This window comes from Megascapheus bottae, chromosome 6, assembly GCF_031878675.1.
Source record: "Megascapheus bottae isolate mThoBot1 chromosome 6, mThoBot2.hap1, whole genome shotgun sequence".
NCBI lineage: Eukaryota > Metazoa > Chordata > Mammalia > Rodentia > Geomyidae > Megascapheus > Megascapheus bottae.
The window spans coordinates 57,689,035-57,709,573 of NC_143514.1; the positions used below are offsets into that span (position 1 = coordinate 57,689,035).

The following is a 20,539-nucleotide window of genomic DNA, read 5'->3' on the forward strand; positions in this document are numbered from 1 at the left end:
GTGTTGTAGACTAAATGGAAAGCAGGATTTCCTTTGGCATTTGAAAGAACTGGATTCTAATCTGGAATTTATAGCTACCTGACCACAAATCCATCTGGTAATAAATCTGAAAAAATGCTGCCTTCCTGTAGGCTGACGTAGCCTCATGTTTGTGTCTACGCATATGCTGTCTGTTGGCCAGGTGCCTTTTTACAGTGCACAACCAATACAACATATACATCCCTGAGAAAGTCATGGTTCCTTAACCTCTCTGAGTCGCTAAGTTTCAGTTTACCTATCTATGCAATGGGTTGTAGTTATTTCTTACATAGTCCTACAGTAGATAGATTCAAATTCATCCTAATGTCTACTTGTGGGCTCCTATAGGTTTCTGCAGAAACCAGAGATTTTTTTTATAACATCTAAAACACATTTATAAGTTTTAAAGGTGAGCCTTTGGATTGTGGGCCACACTCCTTTCAAGGTCGCACAGAACGGTAAGTCTCCAGGTTCCTCCCTGGCTCTGTTTCCAGGCCTTCCTGTTGAAGTGAGCTTGGGCCTGTGACACGCAGGGAAATGGAGGCAGGCCTGAAAGGACTAAGCTTTCATGGACACAACTAATGGATATATGAGAACCACAACAAGGGCACCCATGCAAAGACGTTCAGCTCAAGAATGGGCCAGGGTGCAGGTACTGGAGTAAATGGTACCTGTGCACTGGGGTTAGTCCAGTTTCTACCACTGGAAAGTTCTCAACCCAGAGCCTGGCACAAGCTCTGCTTGATCATGGCAAGACCTGCGGACCCCACAACACTCAGTCACACACCGGTCCCTAGGTGGGCCTGGGATCTCCACAGACTTGGCTCACAGCAGACAATCTGGGTAGGTGTTTGATAGAGAAAGTCAGGCTTGCAGAGACCAGGTGGATAGGAACATTTTCTAGGAAACCTGAAATGTGCACATCACTAATTTTCAGAAACTGACGCTGCATCTTAGGGTCCTCTCAGAACCCCAAGTTTCCCACGCCCCAGACTCTCACCCTGGGTCCTGCTCATCTTGGGGCCTGAACTCAGCCAGAACCAGGCTGGGCAGGGAGCTGAGGGGATGAGGGAAGAAGAATGGCTTCCTCTTTCCCAGAGCCAATGTCAAAGGTGCGGCTGGGAAGGGCTAAGGCCTGGGAGCTACTTCCTCTTTCCCACAGTGTGATGTGATGTCACTTCTGCAGTCCTGTTCCCTCCATCCCTGCTTCTTACCAGGAAACCTTGACCAGGAGGCCTGGGAAGAAGAGACAGTAGGAGCCCTTACATTATCCCCAACTAAGCCACACCCTAGGGAGAGGAGACTGAAGAGCGCAGTGGGTGAGCATGGGAAGGGCTCCTCCACACTTTAGTGGCTGCCCAGCCCCATCCTTAATGCCAAATCAAAGCCCAGCTTTAGCTTCCCACGTCATCTGTGTTCTAACCCTGATCATAAACCCCACCCCACCACACCTCCACTTCAACTGCACACCCTCCAAGGAGCCCTAATCCAGTCTGAACCAACCTAGGCATCCATTAATCCTCACATCAAGCTGCCGACGACCTCCCCCCCGCCCCCACCCAGATTCCAGACTAATCCTACATTCTCACATCAGCTCCATTCTAACCCAGATCCTAATCAGGACCCCAAATCCAACTTCCATCCCTAGCTGCTACCTCAGTGTTACCTGAACTCACCTCCAATCCCAGGCCTTGACCTTGGCTCACTCCTGAGCCGAGTCTTAACCTTTTCCCACCCCACCTTCACTGGGGACCCCTTTGCTACACTACTGCCTCACTTTCACTGCAGATCCTTGCACCCACACCTGTATTGCACATTCTCACCCTGCTCTTCCAGGGTAGAATGGACATACTGCAGATATACAATTCTGCAGAGACACACGTGCGCACACACACACATACACACACGCGCGCCCCTTAAGCATTCACATATATACCTTGCCACACATGGTTACACCCATCCCTCCATGTATATACACACTGGCATATACAAACACTTCAGTGTGCACACAGAACACATTTCAGTTACAGATGATATGCATGCAGCTTGGCATACATAGGCATTTGTACACACGCACACACCAGTGAGGAGAGACAAGTTTCAGGAAAACCCCGTGCTTCCTGATCCTGCCAGACTGGGCCCTTCATTTCCTTATTGTCAGGCTCTTCTCCCTCCTGTGCCTTCTTCCGCAGTATTGACTCTACTATCCTCTCTTTAAACATCTGCCTGGTTTATGTAATAGCAAGACGGAGGTCCCACTGTTGTTCTTTCTCCTGAGTCCAGGGGCCCTGCTCACCATAAATTACACAATAGCTGTACACTGTCCCCCAGTGCCAAAGAGGAGCCAGCTGGGGAGGCCGAGTGCCCACTAGTGATCCCAGCCAGAGGCGTGTGGGAGGGCCTGTCACCACTGAGGCTGCAGGACAGAGGGGCTCACACAGGAGGAGGACAGGATATAGACCAGGCAGCCACATGGCTCTCAGAGCCATGCCAGGAGTCCCTGTGGAGGGGAATGTAACAAAAGGACCCATCTACTAAGGGCTTCCTGGGTGACAGACTTTGAGCTAAACCCTTGAAAACTACATCTAATGCTCAGAACAATAGCATCTGCCCACAGGGAAGGTTTTCATCTCTGTCCTCACAAGGGCAATGGCAATCATAGATGAGAAAATGTCTTCCTCAGCCACACACCTCAAAAATAGAGTAGTAGATGGGGATTTGAGGACAGACTCAGGAATGGCCAAAATGAACCCTTCCCTAAAATCACAGCCTGAAACCTCGTTGGTCTGCAGGTTCGTCTGTATCCCAAACTCCCTTCCCCCGCTGACTCACATTCCATCAGGCAGCTCCAATGGAACACTGTCTTCACAAAATGGCCTGCCACTCTGCCTATCCTCCTTGGAGGAAATTCCCCCGACTCCTTAGAGGAAATTCTCTGACTCCCGCCTGGGTGCCCTGCCCTCTCCCACCCTCAACCTGATTGCCTTGTTTTCACTGTCCTGGGCTGGGTCTGGGCCTTCCTCAAGTGCAGGGTTGGGTCTTCAGGGCCTGGCCCAGAGTATGCTGACCCAGCCCAGCTGTGGGTCAAAGTGGTGCCCAGGGAGGGGCAGGACTCTGCCAGGCTCGGCTGATCTCTTATCTCCTGGGGCCTTGGTCTTATCTGATGAGGCCTGACAGGCAACAGATGCACTTCTGACAAACTCAAGGTTACTGAGTAACCGAGGCCTCTTTAAAAAGCCGCATAGTTTGTCCCTGATGTCCAGCACTGGCCAGTCTGCTCCTCTGAGCACTGCTGCCATGAATGCCTGCCTGCTCTCCGCACTGTGTCTCCTAGGGGTCTGGCTGACCCTGGCAGGAAGTGTCACCGTGAAGGTATGTCCCCAAGAGACCTCATCATTTTGGAGCTGGGGTAATGGGGGGTACTTGGTAGCTTCAGCTTCCAGGCAAGTGCCCCTTTTCAGCCCTGCCAGCCACTCATGCCTTTCCCTCCAAACCTGCAGGAGAGAGAATCCAGGTAGACAGGAGAGAAACATGTGTTGGGAAGAGAATGACGTGACCTGCGGTGCCAGTTCCTGCCCTCCAGTCTCACTGCAGCTCACCAACAATCGGAGAGCAGGAGACTGATCACTATTAGTTCTATTTTACAAGAGGAGGAAAGAGTCTCAGGAAGGTTTCACCAGAGACCATGAGCACATGGCCTAAAGGAACGGGGTGCAAATTCAGTTGCTCAGCATGAGCATTTGGCTGGGTCCCAGAATCACACAGACTCGTGGAGGTCCTGCTAGATGAGTGTATCTATCTACCTTACAAGGCTGCCCCCCTCCCCGCACCCTTTAGAGCCCAGCCTGGCATTCAGCATGGGTCTTGCTCTTTAGAAGAGGCCTCTAGAAGCTTTTCATTGCTTCTCACACAAAAACTAGGCCAGAGGCTGGGAGTGAAGACATATCCTCTAAGGAGGGTAACATACCCACATAACATTAATGTGGGTAGAACACAGCCTGGACAGGCCATGTGGTGCTACAATGCCTGGATCCTGGCCTCTGCATCACCTCCCTCAAAAAAAAAAAAAAAAAACTAGCACACTGGCTCCTGGTGAGCTACATCGTGTGTCCTTGGAGCACCGTGTCTATTCCTCCATTCTGCAGAGGACAGTACGTAGAACCTAAGGTCTTTACTGTGCCTAATGTCAAGATGCTAGCTCTGACTCCCACAGTCCCCCAGCAGAGCATCTCCTTTCACTGCATGCACAGGCACTGGTCTGTTTACCAGAGATACAGGCAACCTCCGCCTGGCCTCATATTCTGCTCTGTCTCTTCCAGGATGGAGATTTCTCCTTTCCTCTGGAGTCAGTGAAGAAGCTTAAAGACCTGGGGAAGCTCCCAGAGCCCAGGCCTGGCAGCCTCAGGAAGCTTTCCCCCTTGCTTAGGGAGCCAGTTGCTCCCAGGCTCTGCAGCTCTGCTAATTTTCCAGAAGAACTCAGGCCCCTCTGCAAGGAACCGGATGTAGAACAGATTCTGCGGAGACTGGGTGAGTGGCCTTCTCTCTGCAGGCAGCATTGGGGAGTTCCTGGAGTAGTCTTCTCCAGGAAGAGCTGTGCTCTGATTGGGGAGGCTCAGAGGAGCAGCTTAGCTCTGATTGGTGGGTTCAGCACACTGCTTTAGAATTTGGCACTGAGGAGGAAGTGGCTGGGAGGATGCACTCCATTCACTGGGCTTACCTGTGTCTCCTTGCTGGGTTAGAACCTCTTCTCTGATTAGCTGGCTTCGGTGATCTTTGTAAGCTTGTTTGAGGCAGAGAGCTCATCCCAGCCTGATTCTCCTGGGGGCTGGTTGCCAAGAGGCTTTGGGAGATGGGAAGCTGGTTGGTTCTCACCAGACCTCATTTCTCCTGTCTAGAGGCCATCGCTGACGACCCAGGCATGTGTGAGATCTGTGCCTATGCTGCATGTACTGGATGCTAGGTCTCTGCCTCTTCCCAATCCACAAAGAAGCCCTTTTTTCTACTGGAAGGGCAGCCTGCGATATTCCAAGTCTTAGCATTTCAATCTGTCCTGCTGGGAGTGGGGAGAGGTAAAGAGAGAACAGCTCAGAAAGGGGCTGGGGAAGTGGAGGAGCTGGGCCACGCTTTCCAAGATCTGTGCCAGCCCTCAGCCAATAAACGAGCTTCAAGTACTCCCAGTGTTGCCTCCATTTCTTCTTTCATCCATAAGTCCAGCATCATCCAGTATTGTGTGGATACTGCTTTGGGAAACTCAGTTTACTGTACATAGTAGAAGGACCCCAATCCTTTATCTAGCAGCCCACCACTTGGGGCTACCACCACACACAGGTACAGAGCGGATCTGTATCTCTAAACCATGACCCAATGGGTAGAGAGTCTCTGGTTTTCTTCCAAGTTTTCCAAGATCATTGAAGTCACCAAGACACCAGTGAGCACAGGGGGAAGAAGAAGAGAAGAAGAGGGGGCCGGGAGTTTGGCCTAGTGGTAGAGTGCTTGCCTAGCATGCACGAAGACCCGGGTTCGATTCCTCGGTACCACATACATAGAAAAAAGCTGGAAGTGGTGCTGAGGCTCAAGTGGTAGAGCTCTAGCCTTGAGAAAGTCCAAGGACAGTGCTCAGGCCCTGAGCTCAAGCCCAGGACTGGCAAAAAAAAAAAAAAGAAGAGAAGAAGAATAACTAACTGTAGGAAAAGAAAGAAAAAAGAGGCAAAGGAGGAAGTAAAAATTAAAACAACCAACCAAACAAAAAGCTCCCACAAACACTCTAGGTTGTCCTCTGTTCCGGGGCAATGGCACAGCCTTCTGGCTGACATGCTCAGTGCTCCAGCAATGACAGCTCCCCAGACAACACAGTGCTAGAAAATCCTAGACATAGCAACTAGTCAAGAAAAATAAGGCATTTGGCACAGAAAGAGAGAAGGCAAATTGTCTGTGCTGGCAGATTATATGCTTATACACAGAAGACTCCACCAAAAAAGTACTTGTTAAAACTAATAAATCTGGTAAAGTTGCAGGATATGAAGATAGAGATATGAAGATAGAAGCACCAGAAATCAATTCACAAATGATGCTTAGCAAAAAAAAAAAGACAAAAATCACACAAGGAAATAATAGACTTGACTACATGTTGACAAGAAAGTAGGATGTCTGCAGGCAAAAGAATGAAACTAAAGCCTTATCCAAAATTCAGCTCAAAATGATTAAAGGCTTGAATGGTAGAGCTGAAACTACAGAAGTATTAGAGAAAAAAAGATGAGAGTACATTTCCGGGCATTGGTCTTGGCAAGTGTTTCTTGAATGTGACCCCAAAAGTATAAGTAACAAAAATAGACAAAGGGGAATGCATCGAACTAAAAAAGCATTTGTATGACTAAAAGAATCATCAGCAGGATAAAGAGACAAGCTACAGAATGAGAGAAATATTAGTGGACCAAACATCTGATAAAGGTTTAACCTTCAAAATATGTAAGAACTCGAATAACTCAGGAGCAAGAGAACAATCCAGTGTTAAAGTGGGCAAAGGGCCTGAGAACTTTCTCTTTTGATACATCCACAAGCATTTAACACACAAGGTCACTAATCACTGGGGGAATACACATTAAAACCGTAATGACATGCCACTCTGCATCTATTCTAAGATGGCTCTTAGAAGAATAACAAACATTAGCGAGGATGTGGAGAAAAGAGGATCATGTGTGCTTTTGGTAGAAATGTAAATCATTTGCAACCATTATGGAACATCATATGGATAGCCTCCCTTTAAGTAAAATTAGATGTACCATGTGATCCAACAAGTCCACCTTCGGTGGATTTATATGAAGTATATTGAGAGATAGGCTCCTTGCCATGTCCATTGCAGTATTACAATAGCATGGAACAAAAAAGAGATCCTTAATTAAAAGAGATCAAGAAGAAGAAGAAGAAGGGGAGGAGGAGGAGGAGGAGGAGGAGGAGGAGGAGGAGGAGGAGGAGGAGGAGAAGGAGAAGAAGAAGAAGAAGAGGAAGAAGAAGAAGAAGAAGAAGAAGAAGAAGAAGAAGAAGAAGAAGAAGAAGAAGAAGAAGAAGAAGAAGAAGAGGAGGAGGAGGAGGAGGAGGAGGAGGAGGAGGAGGAAGAGGAAGAGGAAGAGGAAGAAGAAAAGAAGAAGAAGAAGAAGAAGAAGAAGAAGAAGAAGAAGAAGAAGAAGAAGAAGAGAAAGAAGAGGAGGAGGAGGAGGAGTTGGTGATGGTGATAGAAGGAGGATGAAGAAGCTGAAAGTGGCCCAAGTGGTAGAGCACTAGACTTGAACAAAAAATCTCAGGGACAATGCCCAGTCTCTTCAGTTTAAGATCCAAGTTTAGTACACACACACACACACACACACACACACACACACACACACACACACGAGAAGAAAAAGGAAAAGGGAAGGAAGGGGAAAAGGAGGAAGAAGAGAAGAAGAGCAATTATAGGAAAAGAAAGAAAAAAGAGGCAAAGGAGGAAGTAAAAATTAAAAACAACAACAACCAAAAAGCTCCCACGAACACCGTAGGTGGCACTGGCCCTCTGTTCTGGGGCAATGGCACAGCCCTCTGGCTGCACATGCTCAGTGCTCCAGCCGTGACAGTTCCCCTCGCTGTCTCCACCAGGAAGCTGCACGTTGCAGCGCTAACTAGGGGGAAATGAGTGATGCATCCAGTTGGTGCTTGGGGTCAGGTTAGACTTGAGACATGGCACTGGGGAGTCACAACTGTCAGAGAAGTGCTCTGATGTTCCTCTAGAATGGAGTGCCTACACTACAGGGCCCAGGACCACGAGGAAAGCTCTAGTCTGACTTCAGTAGCAGTAGAAAGTGAGTAGTAACAGCACAGAGAGCTACAGCAGGCAGAGTCTCAACCAGCATCCTTGAGGGAGAGGGAGGAAGAGGCTGTGAGCCTCACTAGCTAAACTGGGCAGTCAGGCCAGGCAGCTTCCTGGGGATCCCCTGTGGTCCTAGGGAGCTTTCAGAGAGCAAGGACCTCTTACATCTGCTGCCCTCATCCTGGTCACCTAGCATGATGGCCCAGGAGGAGCCCGTGCAGTGGAGAGACGTGCTCTCAGAAATGTCAAGCCTGAAGGTCACCGTGAGGATGTGGCTGCTCTGAGCCCTCCCCTCAGGGCCGCTGACACAGAATGGCAGGGATGGGGTGATCACACCACTGTGGTCTGGGAGAACCCACTTTGGCTGCTTTGGTAAATGACTAGGCTAAATGTGTCTCTCTTATACGGATTCTCTTCATTGGTAAAGGAGATAAGAATTTTATTGGCTTCGTCAGGTGATCATGAGAATTTGGGGAATTTCTTCTGTCAAGGGTTTCAGATGGCACCTGGACTATTTACCAATGCTGGCTATGCTTCCAACTCCCCAAGACCACTAGGCAGGAGAGAAAGAGATAGAGTCTCCCACATGGAGTGGACCAGAGAGCCTTGAAAGATAGAGGGCACAGGGAGAGAAAGGAGCACAAAGCGAAGGGGGCAGTTAGCCCTGATACTCACCAAGGGAAAGCACCAGCAGATCCCCTCCGACCCTCACCCCCCCCCCCCCCGCTCATCACCCTCCCCTCCCAACCCCCTTGCTAGTTCCAAAAACTAAGTAAGGGTCCTAGAGCTCACAAGACTGGATTTTTCTGTGGCTTGGATGATTCTCTTGCCAGTGCCCCAGCTCTCTTATCTACAAAATTGGGGAGAAATGAACCAGATCCTCAGATCTTAGGAACTTAAGGGGAATTCCAGACTTCCTTCTTGGCCCACCCAGCTTCCCAAGATACTCTTGCATATGGTGCCTGTGGATGGACAAACAGACATTGACTCTGGATAGAAGCTTTATTCTGGAGCAGGACTGTGTGGAGGTTCCTCCAACCTGGTTCCCCATTGCCTGGCTCCAGAGCCAGCCACCCAGGGGAGTTGGTGAGGAACATGGCAGCCAGGAGCCTTTGCCTGTGCAAAGGGTGGACAGCAGTGCAGGAAACGGGCTGGGGTCTGAGGAACAGGCATCCAGGACGGCACAGGACACCCAGGGTCACCTCAGCAGCCAGTACAGGCGACATTCACACACAGCTCACACTCATCGAAAGCGATGGTTTCTGAGTAGGAGAAAGAATGCCAGTGGATTCTGGATCTAGGAGCTGTACAGTCACAGTTGCTGCTGGCCAGGCTGCAGAGGGGCTGAGCAGGAGGATCCAAGTGTCTTCCTCACAGGTATGGAATAGGACGATTTCGTGCTGTCTTTCCTAGAGAGGATGGGGTACTCTCACCCCCAGCTCTGTGTTATGTGGACAGACTAACAGAGGCCTTGGCTGGAGGCAGATACAAAGGGCCTGCACAGGACTGGTCTCTGAGAATGCCTGCTGGGGCCCTAGGTCATGCTTCCAGGCTTTGTCACATTGTCTAGTCTCACCTGTGTGCTGTGCTTCCCTATCTGTTTATGGACCTGTTCTCCTCCCACCAGGGAAGCTTTTGAGAGAGGTCCCCTGCCTACAAGGTTCTGATGGCTGTGCTCAAACCACAGAGTGAGAAAGCCCTGGGGGTTCTTGAACCTCCCTCTCCACAGCCACCAGGAGCAGCACATACTCAAAGCCTTGAAGATACTGTCTGCTTCCTGGGAGGCACAGATGGGGAGGAGGTCCGAGGGTAGGCCTGGGTGGTAGCACACAGAAGGCAGGGGTCTCTGGGTCTGCAGGTGGAGACTGGCCACCTCCAAGTCACTCAGCTTCTTCACCGATTCCAGCTGGACCTGAAAGCCTTGGTACTGCAGGGAGCAGAGGAGATGCAGGCTGTCAAACCCTAGGCTGGAAGTGGGCATTGCCATAAGACCCAGGAGTCCTGGACCTCAGGTCCTGTGAACCCTTCCTGTCTAGGCCACTGGAAGAGTGACCCATGGGGAGGAAGGGGCATCAGACTCCTCCCACCACACCCTTAGGCAGCCTGCGTCTGGGAAGAGCTGCCGAAACATCCTTGTGTGCTGTGAAGCCCCGCAGGTCAAGGCTCCGGTGTCCCTAATACATGCGCTCTGCCAATCCAGGACAACTGGCTGCACCCTTGAGCCAACATAGTGGGATGACAGCAGCTGGCCAAGGTAAATCTCAACTTACCCTGGAACTCCTTCTTCCAACTGATTATCCTTCCCCACTCAGGAGACTTTGCCTGTTCAGGGATGAAACCACTGGGCCACATCTGGGCTCTCCCCGACACACTGAGTTTCGGGAGGCTGACAGTGTCCAGACATTCAGTGCACAGGATCTTTTCCATGGCTCCTTCCTGGCTCCAGGCCTCAAGAAGGACACTGGGCCTTTGCACATGCTGTGCCCTCTATCTAGAAACCAGTTCTTTTGCTTATCCTACATTTTCTGCCCTTCCCTGCCAAGGAAGTTGTTCTGAAATTATTCCTCTTCCATGTGTAGGTGAGCACAGAGATGGGAGCATGAAAGGAGCTTCTTCCCCTGGGCTTCCCCAAACCGGAGCCCCCGTCTTGTTCCACAGCTTAATCCTCATGCCCAGTGGCAGCCTTGGAGAGCAGAGCTGAATAAACAGCAGATCTTTCCCATCCTCTCCATCACCTGGGCTATCTACCCCCTGGCTGTCTTGAGCTTTAGCTGTGATGGCTGTGGAGCTGATCTCAGGGCTTTCCAGAAGGGACCGGGTAGGGGGGAGCAGTGACTGGCCAGAGGGACTCACCTTGATGTGGACTGACTGTGTGCTCTGCAACACCAACAAGAGAACAACAGCCACCTCCCACAGGCATCCTGGCACAGCCCTGCTCCCCATCATGGCTCCCTATGTGTGTTTGCAGCCGCTGTCCACCTGGCTTCCCAGCCAGCAACTCCTTATAGGCCAGGCTCCAGAGCCTGGGTCATTCATTAACTGGCCAGCTGGGTGGGTCTGACAGAATTCTGGCTTACTGACAAACCCAGAGCTGGTTCCCAGGAAGAGAGGTGGAAGAGGAGGAGGAGCAGGAGGAGTAGGAGGAGCAGGAGGGAGGCCAGCTCTCCAGGACATAGTAGTGGTTGTCAAATGCAGAGGGCTGGGGCTACTCTACTTTTTCTTGCTTCATGATTCCTCCAGGAGTAGAAAAGCAGGGGGAGCATGTTGCAGTCTCACCAGGTAAAATGACCTGTTCTCTTTTCGGCCCAGGTCAGCCTGTAGTTTTTGTTTTTTCTGTAAGATAAGAAGCAGACAGAGGGCCAGTGGCAGAGTTCTATAGAACCAACTCCCCAAGACCATTCCCCTCCCGAGTTCAATTTAGGGACTACCTTTGGCCCTTCTCCTGGGGGTTGCACTTAGAAGTTTTACGCTGTTAGGCATATGCTCTTACCGCTTGAACAGCACCTCCAGCCCTTTTTGGATTTAGTTATTTTTTTAGATAAGGTCTGGACAGTCTGGACCTTGATCTTCACCCTCTCATATAGCTAAGATGACAGATGGATGTCACCACACCCAGACTGAGATAGGATCTCTCTAACTTTTTTTTTTTTTTGCCAGTCCTGGGCTTGAGCTCAGGGCCTGAGCACTGTCCTTGGACTTTCTCAAGGCTAGAGCTCTACCACTTGAGCCTCAGCACCACTTCCGGCTTTTTTCTATGTATGTGGTAGTGAGGAATCGAACCCGGGTCTTCATGCATGCTAGGCAAGCACTTTAACCACTAGGCCAAACTCCTGGCCCCTCTCTAACTTTTTAATCTAGGCTGGCCTCAAACTGCAGTCCTAATCTCTATCTCCTGAGTAGTTGGGATTATAGTCCTGGATGAACTATCTCTCTGACCTCTCTGACAAGACTGCTCAGGCTTCTGCCTGTCATCTCCCAGCCATGCCTCACTATGTGTGACCCTTTTAGTCAGTGTGTCTTTCAGAAGCCAATATGAGAGAGAGAGAGAGAGAGAGAGAGAGAGAGAGAGAGAGAGAGAGAGAGAGAGAGAGAGAGAGAGAGAGAGAGAGAGAGAGCAGTCTTGAACAGAAGGACCTGGGTTCAAATCCTAGTTTTGCTGCAGCTGTGTCATCTTCCTTCACTACAGAATATGGAGCCTACAGTTAGAGTGGGAGCAGTGGGGCCTGCCCTCCCCCCGCCCCCCGAGTTCCTGGGAGCACAGCTGCAGTGGTTTCTCATTAGGCAACGCAGAGTGTGCCTCCTCCAGGGTTAAGAAGCAGGCCAGAGAGAAAAGAGCAAAGTCTAGAAGGTGCTATCACCACAGCCTAGCTAGATGGTTATAAATGGTGCCTGTGCCAGGCCTCAACACTGCTAGACAAACACTGGCGTATATAGCAGGCGCCTCTTGTATAACACTGAGCGAAAGCTCCCATGGCCTATCTGGACATCAGAGGTGCTACTCCAACTCACATGTCATCCTGCCACATTGTACCCGCCTCCTCCTAACCTGCCTAATCCCATGTCCTATTTTCACGGATGCAATGCACCTGCTGGAAGTGCCTGCTCCCCCTCTGTCCCTGCTCCACATGCCCCCTCCCCCAGCTGCTCTCTTCTCTCTTATCTAACATTGAAATGGAAGAAAGTTCTAGTGAACTTTGGAGTTTCCTAGCTCTTCAGCCTTCACTTTTTGGACCTGAAGATAGGGATGGACTCTTGTATATGTCTCATCCTGGAGCCTGCTTGTAACCATCTGCGTATGCTAGCTTTCCTGTCTTGAAGTCTATGCGCTGGCACAAGGTCTAGGGTGCGTCACCTCACTCCATCCCACAGAATGGGGATAATGTTTGGTCTACTGTAAGGACTAGGAGTCTCAGGCCCAGAGAGGGGCAAGGCCACTGCCAGGGCTCCATTCGGAATTCTCACCTCTGCTCGGCCTGCACTGCTACAAGAAAAGAACACAGGTACCAAATGTGAGGAGAGCTCAGTTCACACCCAGTGCCCACAGCCACCTCTGGGTGACCTTAAATACATGACTGACGTGTCGGAACCTCTGTTTCTTCATCAGTGAAGAGGAAAGCAGAATGAACAGCCTCATGATGGATGCAATGAGGAAGATCGGGGCAACCCATCTGTTTTAGGGCGCGGTAACTCCCTGTCTCCAGACTGACATTTCCCAGCATAGCCCCGAAGTACCTGCAGCCTAGAGTGGTTTCCCTGCCTGTGGGACACCCCCAGACAAGCTCTGTCCCTGCACTTAACAGCTGGAACAGCCCTAACCCCCTGACCACTCAGGCTAGCCTCTCTGCCATTCTGTCCAGTGCTAGATTTGATTATCTCTATGACCTTGGGCAGGGGATGTAGGCTCAGCCATTGTAGGAAGATGACTGGTCACCAGAGCTGGAAGCTGTCTCAAGGCCACTTGTGGCTCATACCTCTGCTCTTTGTACTAGAACAAGCTCAGCCCACAGACCCTCAGGCGGAGGGACAAGGAGCAGGCCTGAGAGATGGAGGCCCCGTGGCTATGGTTTCCATCCCTTGTTTGCAAACTGGTTCTTCAGACCCAGGGCCCTTTATGTGTCAACTTTACTCTGGGAACAAGGTGTGACTTCCTCATTTGCTTGACAAGACTCAAATTAATACGTCTAGCCCATCTCCCTCTAATCTCTTAAGAATGAATCACCATCCATCAAAACCAGCCTGGTTAAAATGCAGATCCCAGTTGCACCCTCCAGCTCGCTGACATGCATGAGTGCTTCAGGTGACTTCCTTCTTTGCACATGTATGTGGGGAGGGGCTGTCAGGCCAGGCTGGGAACTTCTCACCCATAGGATGGAGTGGGGGGGATGGGAGGGGGGGTTTGCACTTGGCCTCTGTGGGACTTTGGGAGTCTGGGAGTCAATCATTCTTGATACAGCTTTTTCTTTTATTTGCCAAAGTCAGTTCGCTCCTGGATTCAGTAGGTTCTTCTAAAATATTTTTAGATTCCAACCAGCATGTGCCACCCTTTCCATCATGGCCCAAACTCTCACCATCAGTGAGAGTTCTCCAGATCTATCTCTATCTATCTATCTATCCATCTATCTATCTATCTGTCTATCTGCCTGCCTGCCTACCTACCAACCAATCCATCCATCCTACCTATCCTACAACTTGTCAATCATCAATTCACTTGTCACTCTTCTGTCTAGATTAACTTGGAGGAACTAGCTGGCATGTTATCACCTCCAAAATCTGTAGGGTTGATTGGCAGGTTGGAAAGTCACATCAGAGTTAATATTGCCATCTGTAGTGAATCTGCATCATTTTATGTCACCTTCACATCTATTTTAAATTCATATTTGACTGTTATTTTTTACACCAGAGGCAGAGCTGCATTAACCCTGACACTGCCCAAATCTTCAGTGTAATGCATCCAATACCTGCATTACACATCTGCTCCCTGTGGGGAGGTTAGATAGGGCCTGCTTGGCTGTCCTACCGGCTCAGCCTCTGTATAGATGGTGCAGTGTCACAGTAACCATTTTGTCACGATATGACCTCCTGGAATTTGTGCCGACTTGCTTTAAACACACTAATAGCTCAGTCAGATGTGGTAGTACACACCTCTAGTCACAGCTACTCGGAAGGCAGAGGGAGGAGGACTGCAAGTTATGGGTCATCCTGGGTAGTCACTAAGACCTGATCTCCAAAACAAAATGGCTCAAGTGGTAGAGTGCTTTTCACGGGTTCTGGGTTCAAACACCAAAACAACTTTTATGGGAAACTCATTTGGATAACACTTAGGGTCTAATAAAGACATTGGCCCATGGTCTACCTCCTTCCTCCTCTGTGAGCAGAGCAACCTGGCCTCCCCATGTGTGGCCTCTGGGACTTCCATGTACCCCCAGAATCAAATCTCCATTTCCATCTTACACCATCTTTCCTAATCATTGAAGAAGAAGTCTTCTCCACCTTAGAGATCCTACATGAAACACAGTGTGAAGTCAGGAATCTGCAGGCCAGAGCAGCAGCTGGGAAACTTGGAGCATTTCTGTGTTGTATCTTGAGGCAGAACCCTCTTTTAGCACATCTTAGTCTTTGCTCTTAAGACTTTCAACTGACCAGACAAAGCCCACAAACACACTGCACAGGGAAATCTGCTTGACTTGAAGCCTACTGATTACCCATGTTAATTCAGACTAAAAAGCTATTTTCAGAGCAACATCAGGTATTTACTAAACAACTGGGCAAGATGACATATTAAGTGAACCATCTCAAGCATCTAGATTTCCCTTTATCACTTTTGTCCTTTTTCAGGGTTTTCTCCATGCAGGAGTCAGAATGAGCCAATCGAAACCCAAGTCAGATCACATCTCTCTGTGCTAATCTACAAATCATTTGTTCTCCCAAGCTATAAATGGCTCCTTACCTCTTAGTCTGAGTAAACTTCAAAGAGCTTCACCCCCAGGTACTGCAGGTTTTCCTTTTTGTCTTTGATCTCAATTCCAAAACCACATCTGCTCTCAACTCTCAGGGTTTCAGCCCCTCTGGCCTTCTTACTGTTTCTCCAGAATTATTCCCTTGTGGTCTTGATTCTTTTCCCTTGCTTCCTACCCCTTGCTTCATCCAAGTCACTGCTTCCTCAAAGACATCTTTTCCAGTCCTTCAACCTCAGAGAGCGTCTTGCTACTTCATATTCCAGGAACTAGCTTTCTTGTCGTGTGTGTGTGTGTGTGTGTGTGTGTGTGTGTGTGTGTGTGTGTGTGTGTGTGTGCATGCACACATATTCATGCTTACATATATTTCATTTCCTGCATCTTTCTACTGTGAAATTTGCCTGCCTTGCCCTCCTAAACCAGTAGCTAGCACATCCCATTCATCTACTACTTGATAAATTGGAGTAGTGGATAGACTCTGAGTGTCTCACTAATATTAGAGTTCAGTCTTGAAGTATCCTTCTCTGCATGGTATTTGCCCACTTACCATTTCCTGGAATGTTCTGGATATTCACAGAGTCTGTGTTTATCATTTCCATAGTTGTGAAACAATTTTGAAAAATTCATGTTTATATGTCTTGTATGCATAAAAGCTCTGAGAGCATTCAATAACTTGATCAAGGGGATATATCCCTGTAATCTCAGCCCTGGGGTAGGAGCTGAGACAGGAGGATCTTGAGTTCAAAACCAGTTTTGTGATATAGCAAGACCCTGCCTCAAAAAATGAAAACAACAACAACAACAACAAAAAACAATGCCAGGTATGGTGGTTTATGTGTATAACCCTAGCTATTTTGGAGATACAGATCAAAAGAATCACAGTTCAGGGTCAGCCTGGGTAACAAGGAAAAAAGCTGGGCATAATAATGTGTACTTGGTTCAATCCAGTGTAAACAGAAGGATTGCGATTCAGACCAGCCCAGGTGTAAATTTAAGACCCTATTAGAAAAATAACAAAAATGAAAAGGACTGGGCTGTGGCTTATATGATGGAGTGCCTGCCAGGCAAATCAAGGCCCTGGGCTCACCCCCTCATCCAAATTACACCACCATAGTAATTTAATCAACTAATATTTCCTGATGGCTTGTTGTGCCCTGAGTTCCAGTTTCGACACACAAGACATAGCAGCTAATAAAATTAGCGAAGCTCTTCCCACAGAGCAATGTGGTAGCTGACCCTTGGGTCGGAATGGGGTGGTGAGTTCTAGAGATGCCTTGAAGCCAGAGCCCACATACTCAGGACCATGCTGAGGCTGCTCCAGGTCAAGTGCAGCTGCCACGGGGCAGCTGGGGAATCAGGGACTGGCTTTCATATGTTAAGGCTGAGCTTGCACCTCAGGCCTGTGCATGGAGGTGTAGGCCATGGATTTAAATGCTGTCATCAGGGAAGAGCTGCTTCTGGAGTCCTGAGTCTGGATTGAGGTGCGGGTGATGGCGGCATCTTTAGAGCTGAGACCCAGGGGAGGTCCAGCAAGGCAGACAAAGAAGGAGCTGTAGGTGAAGACCAGCAAATGGCCCAGGTTGAGGAGGACAAAAAAGGAAGTGTTCAGGAATGAGAATGTGTTCCCTTGGGTCAAAGGTTGTGCTTGGCTCCCATAAAGAGAAGTTGCACATTACTCTGGGGTTGCCAGTATCAAGGTCACCAGGGACCCAGACGGGATCAGCTCCAAGAACAGCGGGTGGAAAGTCCCCAAATCAAATCACCCCAACCTACCCCATTTGGTTCCTTGCCGTGCAGGAACCCGTTTTACTTTGTTTTGCAGAGACTGTTTTTCTGCACACAAGCAGAACCTTACCTGCATCCTGTGATGACAGTGCATTCCTACAAACCGTGGTACATGCCAACACACCAGCACATCGGCACACACAGGGAAACTGACAACCCAGCAGCTGCCTAGAACAGCTAGCAGAACTGAAACTATGAAGCAAAACATCAGGCTTGATACTGGCAGCCCATGCCTGTAATCCTAGCTCCTCTAGACGATGAGAGCTGAGATTTCAGTTTGAAGCCAGCTCCAGCAGACAAATCCAAGAGACTCTTCAATTAGTAAGAATCCAGGAACTTGGGGTGTGGCTCAAGAAGCTTATTTAACCATAGTTTTAGTAGGATATTGCCTATAGTTTTTGCTATTTCTCTCTCTTAATTTTAGAATGTTAGCTTGCAATACTGCCCTCAACATATATATATATGTATATATAAATATATAATGTAAAATGTTACGTTTTATATACACACATATTATATATAATATATACCAGTATATATTTAAACATAAATATTTATTTATGGATATAAACACATATAAATATTTATATATAAACACAAATATTTATCTACAACATATATTATTATATATTATATAAATATTACAACTTATATATAAACATATATATAAACATATATATATAAACATATATATATATATATATCAGTCCTGGGGCTTAAACTCAAGGCCTGGGTGCTGTCCCTGAGCTTCTTTGTGCCCAAAGCTAACCATGTACCACTTGAGCCACAGCGCCACTTCTGGCCTTTTCTGAGTAGTTTATTAGAGATGAAAGTCTGGATAACTGTCCTGCCTGGGCCAACTTTCAACCATGACCCTCAGATCTCAGCTCCTGAGTAGCTAGGATTACAGGCATGAGCCACTGGCACCTGGCAGCATATCTACTATTTTGAATGAAGGATTCACAAGAATGAGGTCAAGTGAAGATGAGACTGAAAGTGGAGCCAGAGCACTTACCAATCATTCCACCTCAAAGGCTAAAACAGAGAAGTGACTAATTTAAATAAGGAAGTTGACATGGAAGACCCTGTAGGGGGAGCTGTATGTAGTTTCCAGTAGCCTCGGAAATACAATCCTGGCTTTCTTCTGACAGGTGGGTGACCTAATAAGTGGCTCTATTTTTGCTCTGGCCAGCAAGAAACTCAGAACCAAATTATTGCCTGACATTAGCAATTACACTGGAACTGCTTCGATCTTTTTCTTTTTGACTCATTTTTCCAGGCTTGTGATAATGTTATATTGATTTTGTTTTACAGGTAACCTCTCTTTCTTCCCTCCCCTTCTGATTCTCCCTTTCCCTCCTCTCCCTTCCCTTTCTTTCCCCTCCTCACTTCTGTATCCTTTCAGATTTCTCTGTTTTCCTCAGCTCCAATGCCTTAGGGTTGGATAATAAGCAGAAGTAAGTGTGTCAAGGCTGCCCCCTGCTGATAATGAGTGAGCACTGCAGGTAGGACATGATTGCTTTGTGAGGCTAGTTACCTTGTGAGTTAATGGAATGAGCAGCCACCTGTCCTGAGTTGAGGGGAAGTGAAAAAAAATTCAGTCCCCATATCTGTTCCCCCAAACAACCTTCCAATGCAGCCATGAGACAGCTGAAGAAATGGGTGGCTCACTGGAAAAACCACCATGATGTGCCAGCCCTGTGCTCTCTGGGAGGTGAAGGTTCAGGTGAACAAGGCTGAGCCATGGCAGACAGGGCAGAAGAACTCAGGCCACAGTGGCACCTGGCACTGAAATTGGGTCTTGGGTGACCAGGAAGAGGGAGAATGTCACTGTGGATGGTGCCATGTGCCCTCTGGGGTTCAGATCTGCTCTGTTAGGTGGCACATCTTTTGTCCACTTCGGCCAGTATTTCCACCTCCTGTCTACTGGCCAAGGTGACAAGAACATTCTTGCCAGAGCTTCTGTCTGTGTCCTTCTGAAAGACAAAATACAGATGTATTTTGTTGTAACTTTACCACTGCCAACAGCAATCAATAATAGCAACAATCCATCAAGGTGCAATTCATTCAGCCAGCAAACTATATCCTGAGTTCTAGGTCTGTGTTGGGTTCAGAACTGCCCAAGTCAGTCTCTGCCTGCAAATGGCCTGTGATGGGGGGGACAGATGAGGACAGTGCAGCACAGCAGGTGTGGAGACCACAGGGACCACACAGGTGCTGCCAGAGGGGATGCTCAGGAGGTGGTAGCCAAGGGAGGAGGGTCTCACCCATCCTGAGGAGAGGGGAGTCTATCAGGAAGCCTCTTCCTCAGTTCAGCCCCACCCCTCTTCCCCTTGGGTATGCCCAGCATGGAATCCAACACCTGCTAGCTCTATTGTGACTGCTTTTGGAACCTGAGTCCCCTAAAATGCCACAGTGCGGTTCACAGCCTCCATCTTCCATTCTTCAGAGACAGGCAGCCCCAGCCACAATGGGGACCTGTAACATCTCTGCTGCTGTTCCGGGGTTCTTTGTCTAACCCTTCTCCCTTCAGCCACTGAAGAAATCCTGTCTGCTGAGTCAGGCCCCACGTGTCTGCCAGGCAGGCTAGGGGCCCAGTATTGCTGATGGCCAAGGCCCAGCTGCCATTTATGCCAAATTTGCAGTTGGAATCATTGTGAAACTTGATTGCTCTGACTTGGGGACTTCTTAGCGTCCAACTTCACAATAAAGCTAATCAGACACAATCATCAAATGTCAAATAGGAGCTAATGAACCATTCATGGGTTTGGGAGAGAAATCAAGCAATCTCTTATTTCAGGATTATCCCTTCCAAATATTGAATCTGAACTGTAAGCAGAATTTTCTATAATTGTGCCCTCCTCCCTTTGGGGGGGTGGGGTGGGGACTGTTGGCATTCTCAGCGCTGTGGAGAGAAGCTTGACTAGGGACCTGCTGCTTTCCTGGGGCATGGCTCAGGGAGGGAACACTGTGCTGAGAGGGAGGTGGGCGGAGCTTGCTGGGATTCCGTTTCCCTGTCTCTTTCACCAGCCTGTGAAGATTGGTGTGACTGCTATTTCGTGGCAGAGTCTGCAGGGGAGTGGCACATCAATTTCACCAGGCCTTAGGAAGAGAGATAGAGCCAGAGACTTGGGATGTGACCAGTTTTACTCTCTCTGCTGCACTGGAATCTGCAAAGATGACTGTATTTTTTTCTTCTTTTTTTTGGTGCTGATCCTGATCCTGGGGCTTGAACTCATCACCTAAGAGTTGTCCCTTAGCTTTTTGTTTTGTTTTGCTCAAGGCTGGTGCTTGTCATTTGAGTCATAGCTCTACTTCTGGCTTTTAGGTGGTTAGTTGGAGATAAGAGTCTCATGGGCTTTCTTGCTTGGCCTGGTTTCTAACCTTGATCTTAAATCTCAGCCTCCTGAGGAAAGGATTATAGTGGCTCATGCCACCACTGCTG

The 20,539-nt window shown here is 48.7% G+C and overlaps 2 protein-coding genes across 2 annotated transcripts; one reads left to right on the forward strand and one right to left on the reverse strand.

Moving 5' to 3' along the window:
• Nucleotides 1–3,273: 3,273 nt before the first annotated feature.
• Nucleotides 3,274–5,183, forward strand: Guca2a (guanylate cyclase activator 2A). Its single transcript, XM_090333786.1, has 3 exons — nucleotides 3,274–3,390; nucleotides 4,338–4,545; nucleotides 4,914–5,183. Exons 1-3 carry the CDS (start codon nucleotides 3,274–3,276, stop codon nucleotides 4,976–4,978), a joined length of 390 nt encoding a protein of 129 aa, XP_090189912.1. The 3' UTR covers nucleotides 4,979–5,183.
• Nucleotides 5,184–9,048: 3,865 nt separating this feature from the next.
• Nucleotides 9,049–10,811, reverse strand: Guca2b (guanylate cyclase activator 2B). Its single transcript, XM_090333787.1, has 3 exons — nucleotides 10,709–10,811; nucleotides 9,605–9,782; nucleotides 9,049–9,117 (listed from the first exon to the last, which is right to left on the reverse strand). Exons 1-3 carry the CDS (start codon nucleotides 10,799–10,801, stop codon nucleotides 9,059–9,061), a joined length of 330 nt encoding a protein of 109 aa, XP_090189913.1. The 5' UTR covers nucleotides 10,802–10,811; the 3' UTR covers nucleotides 9,049–9,058.
• Between the last annotated feature and the right edge of the window lie 9,728 nt (nucleotides 10,812–20,539).

Excerpts from the sequence above, each read along its gene's own strand:
- Guca2a (XM_090333786.1), top strand. The coding sequence starts at position 3,274 with ATGTCCAGCACTGGCCAGTCTGCTCCTCTGAGCACTGCTGCCATGAAT. Across the intron at positions 3,391-4,337 it reads CAGGAAGTGTCACCGTGAAG|GATGGAGATTTCTCCTTTCC; the intron begins GTATGTCCCCAA and ends TGTCTCTTCCAG. Across the intron at positions 4,546-4,913 it reads ACAGATTCTGCGGAGACTGG|AGGCCATCGCTGACGACCCA; the intron begins GTGAGTGGCCTT and ends TCTCCTGTCTAG.
- Guca2b (XM_090333787.1), bottom strand. The coding sequence starts at position 10,801 with ATGATGGGGAGCAGGGCTGTGCCAGGATGCCTGTGGGAGGTGGCTGTT. Across the intron at positions 9,783-10,708 it reads CACAGTCAGTCCACATCAAG|TACCAAGGCTTTCAGGTCCA; the intron begins GTGAGTCCCTCT and ends TGCTCCCTGCAG. Across the intron at positions 9,118-9,604 it reads CAGTATCTTCAAGGCTTTGA|AAACCATCGCTTTCGATGAG; the intron begins GTATGTGCTGCT and ends TCTCCTACTCAG.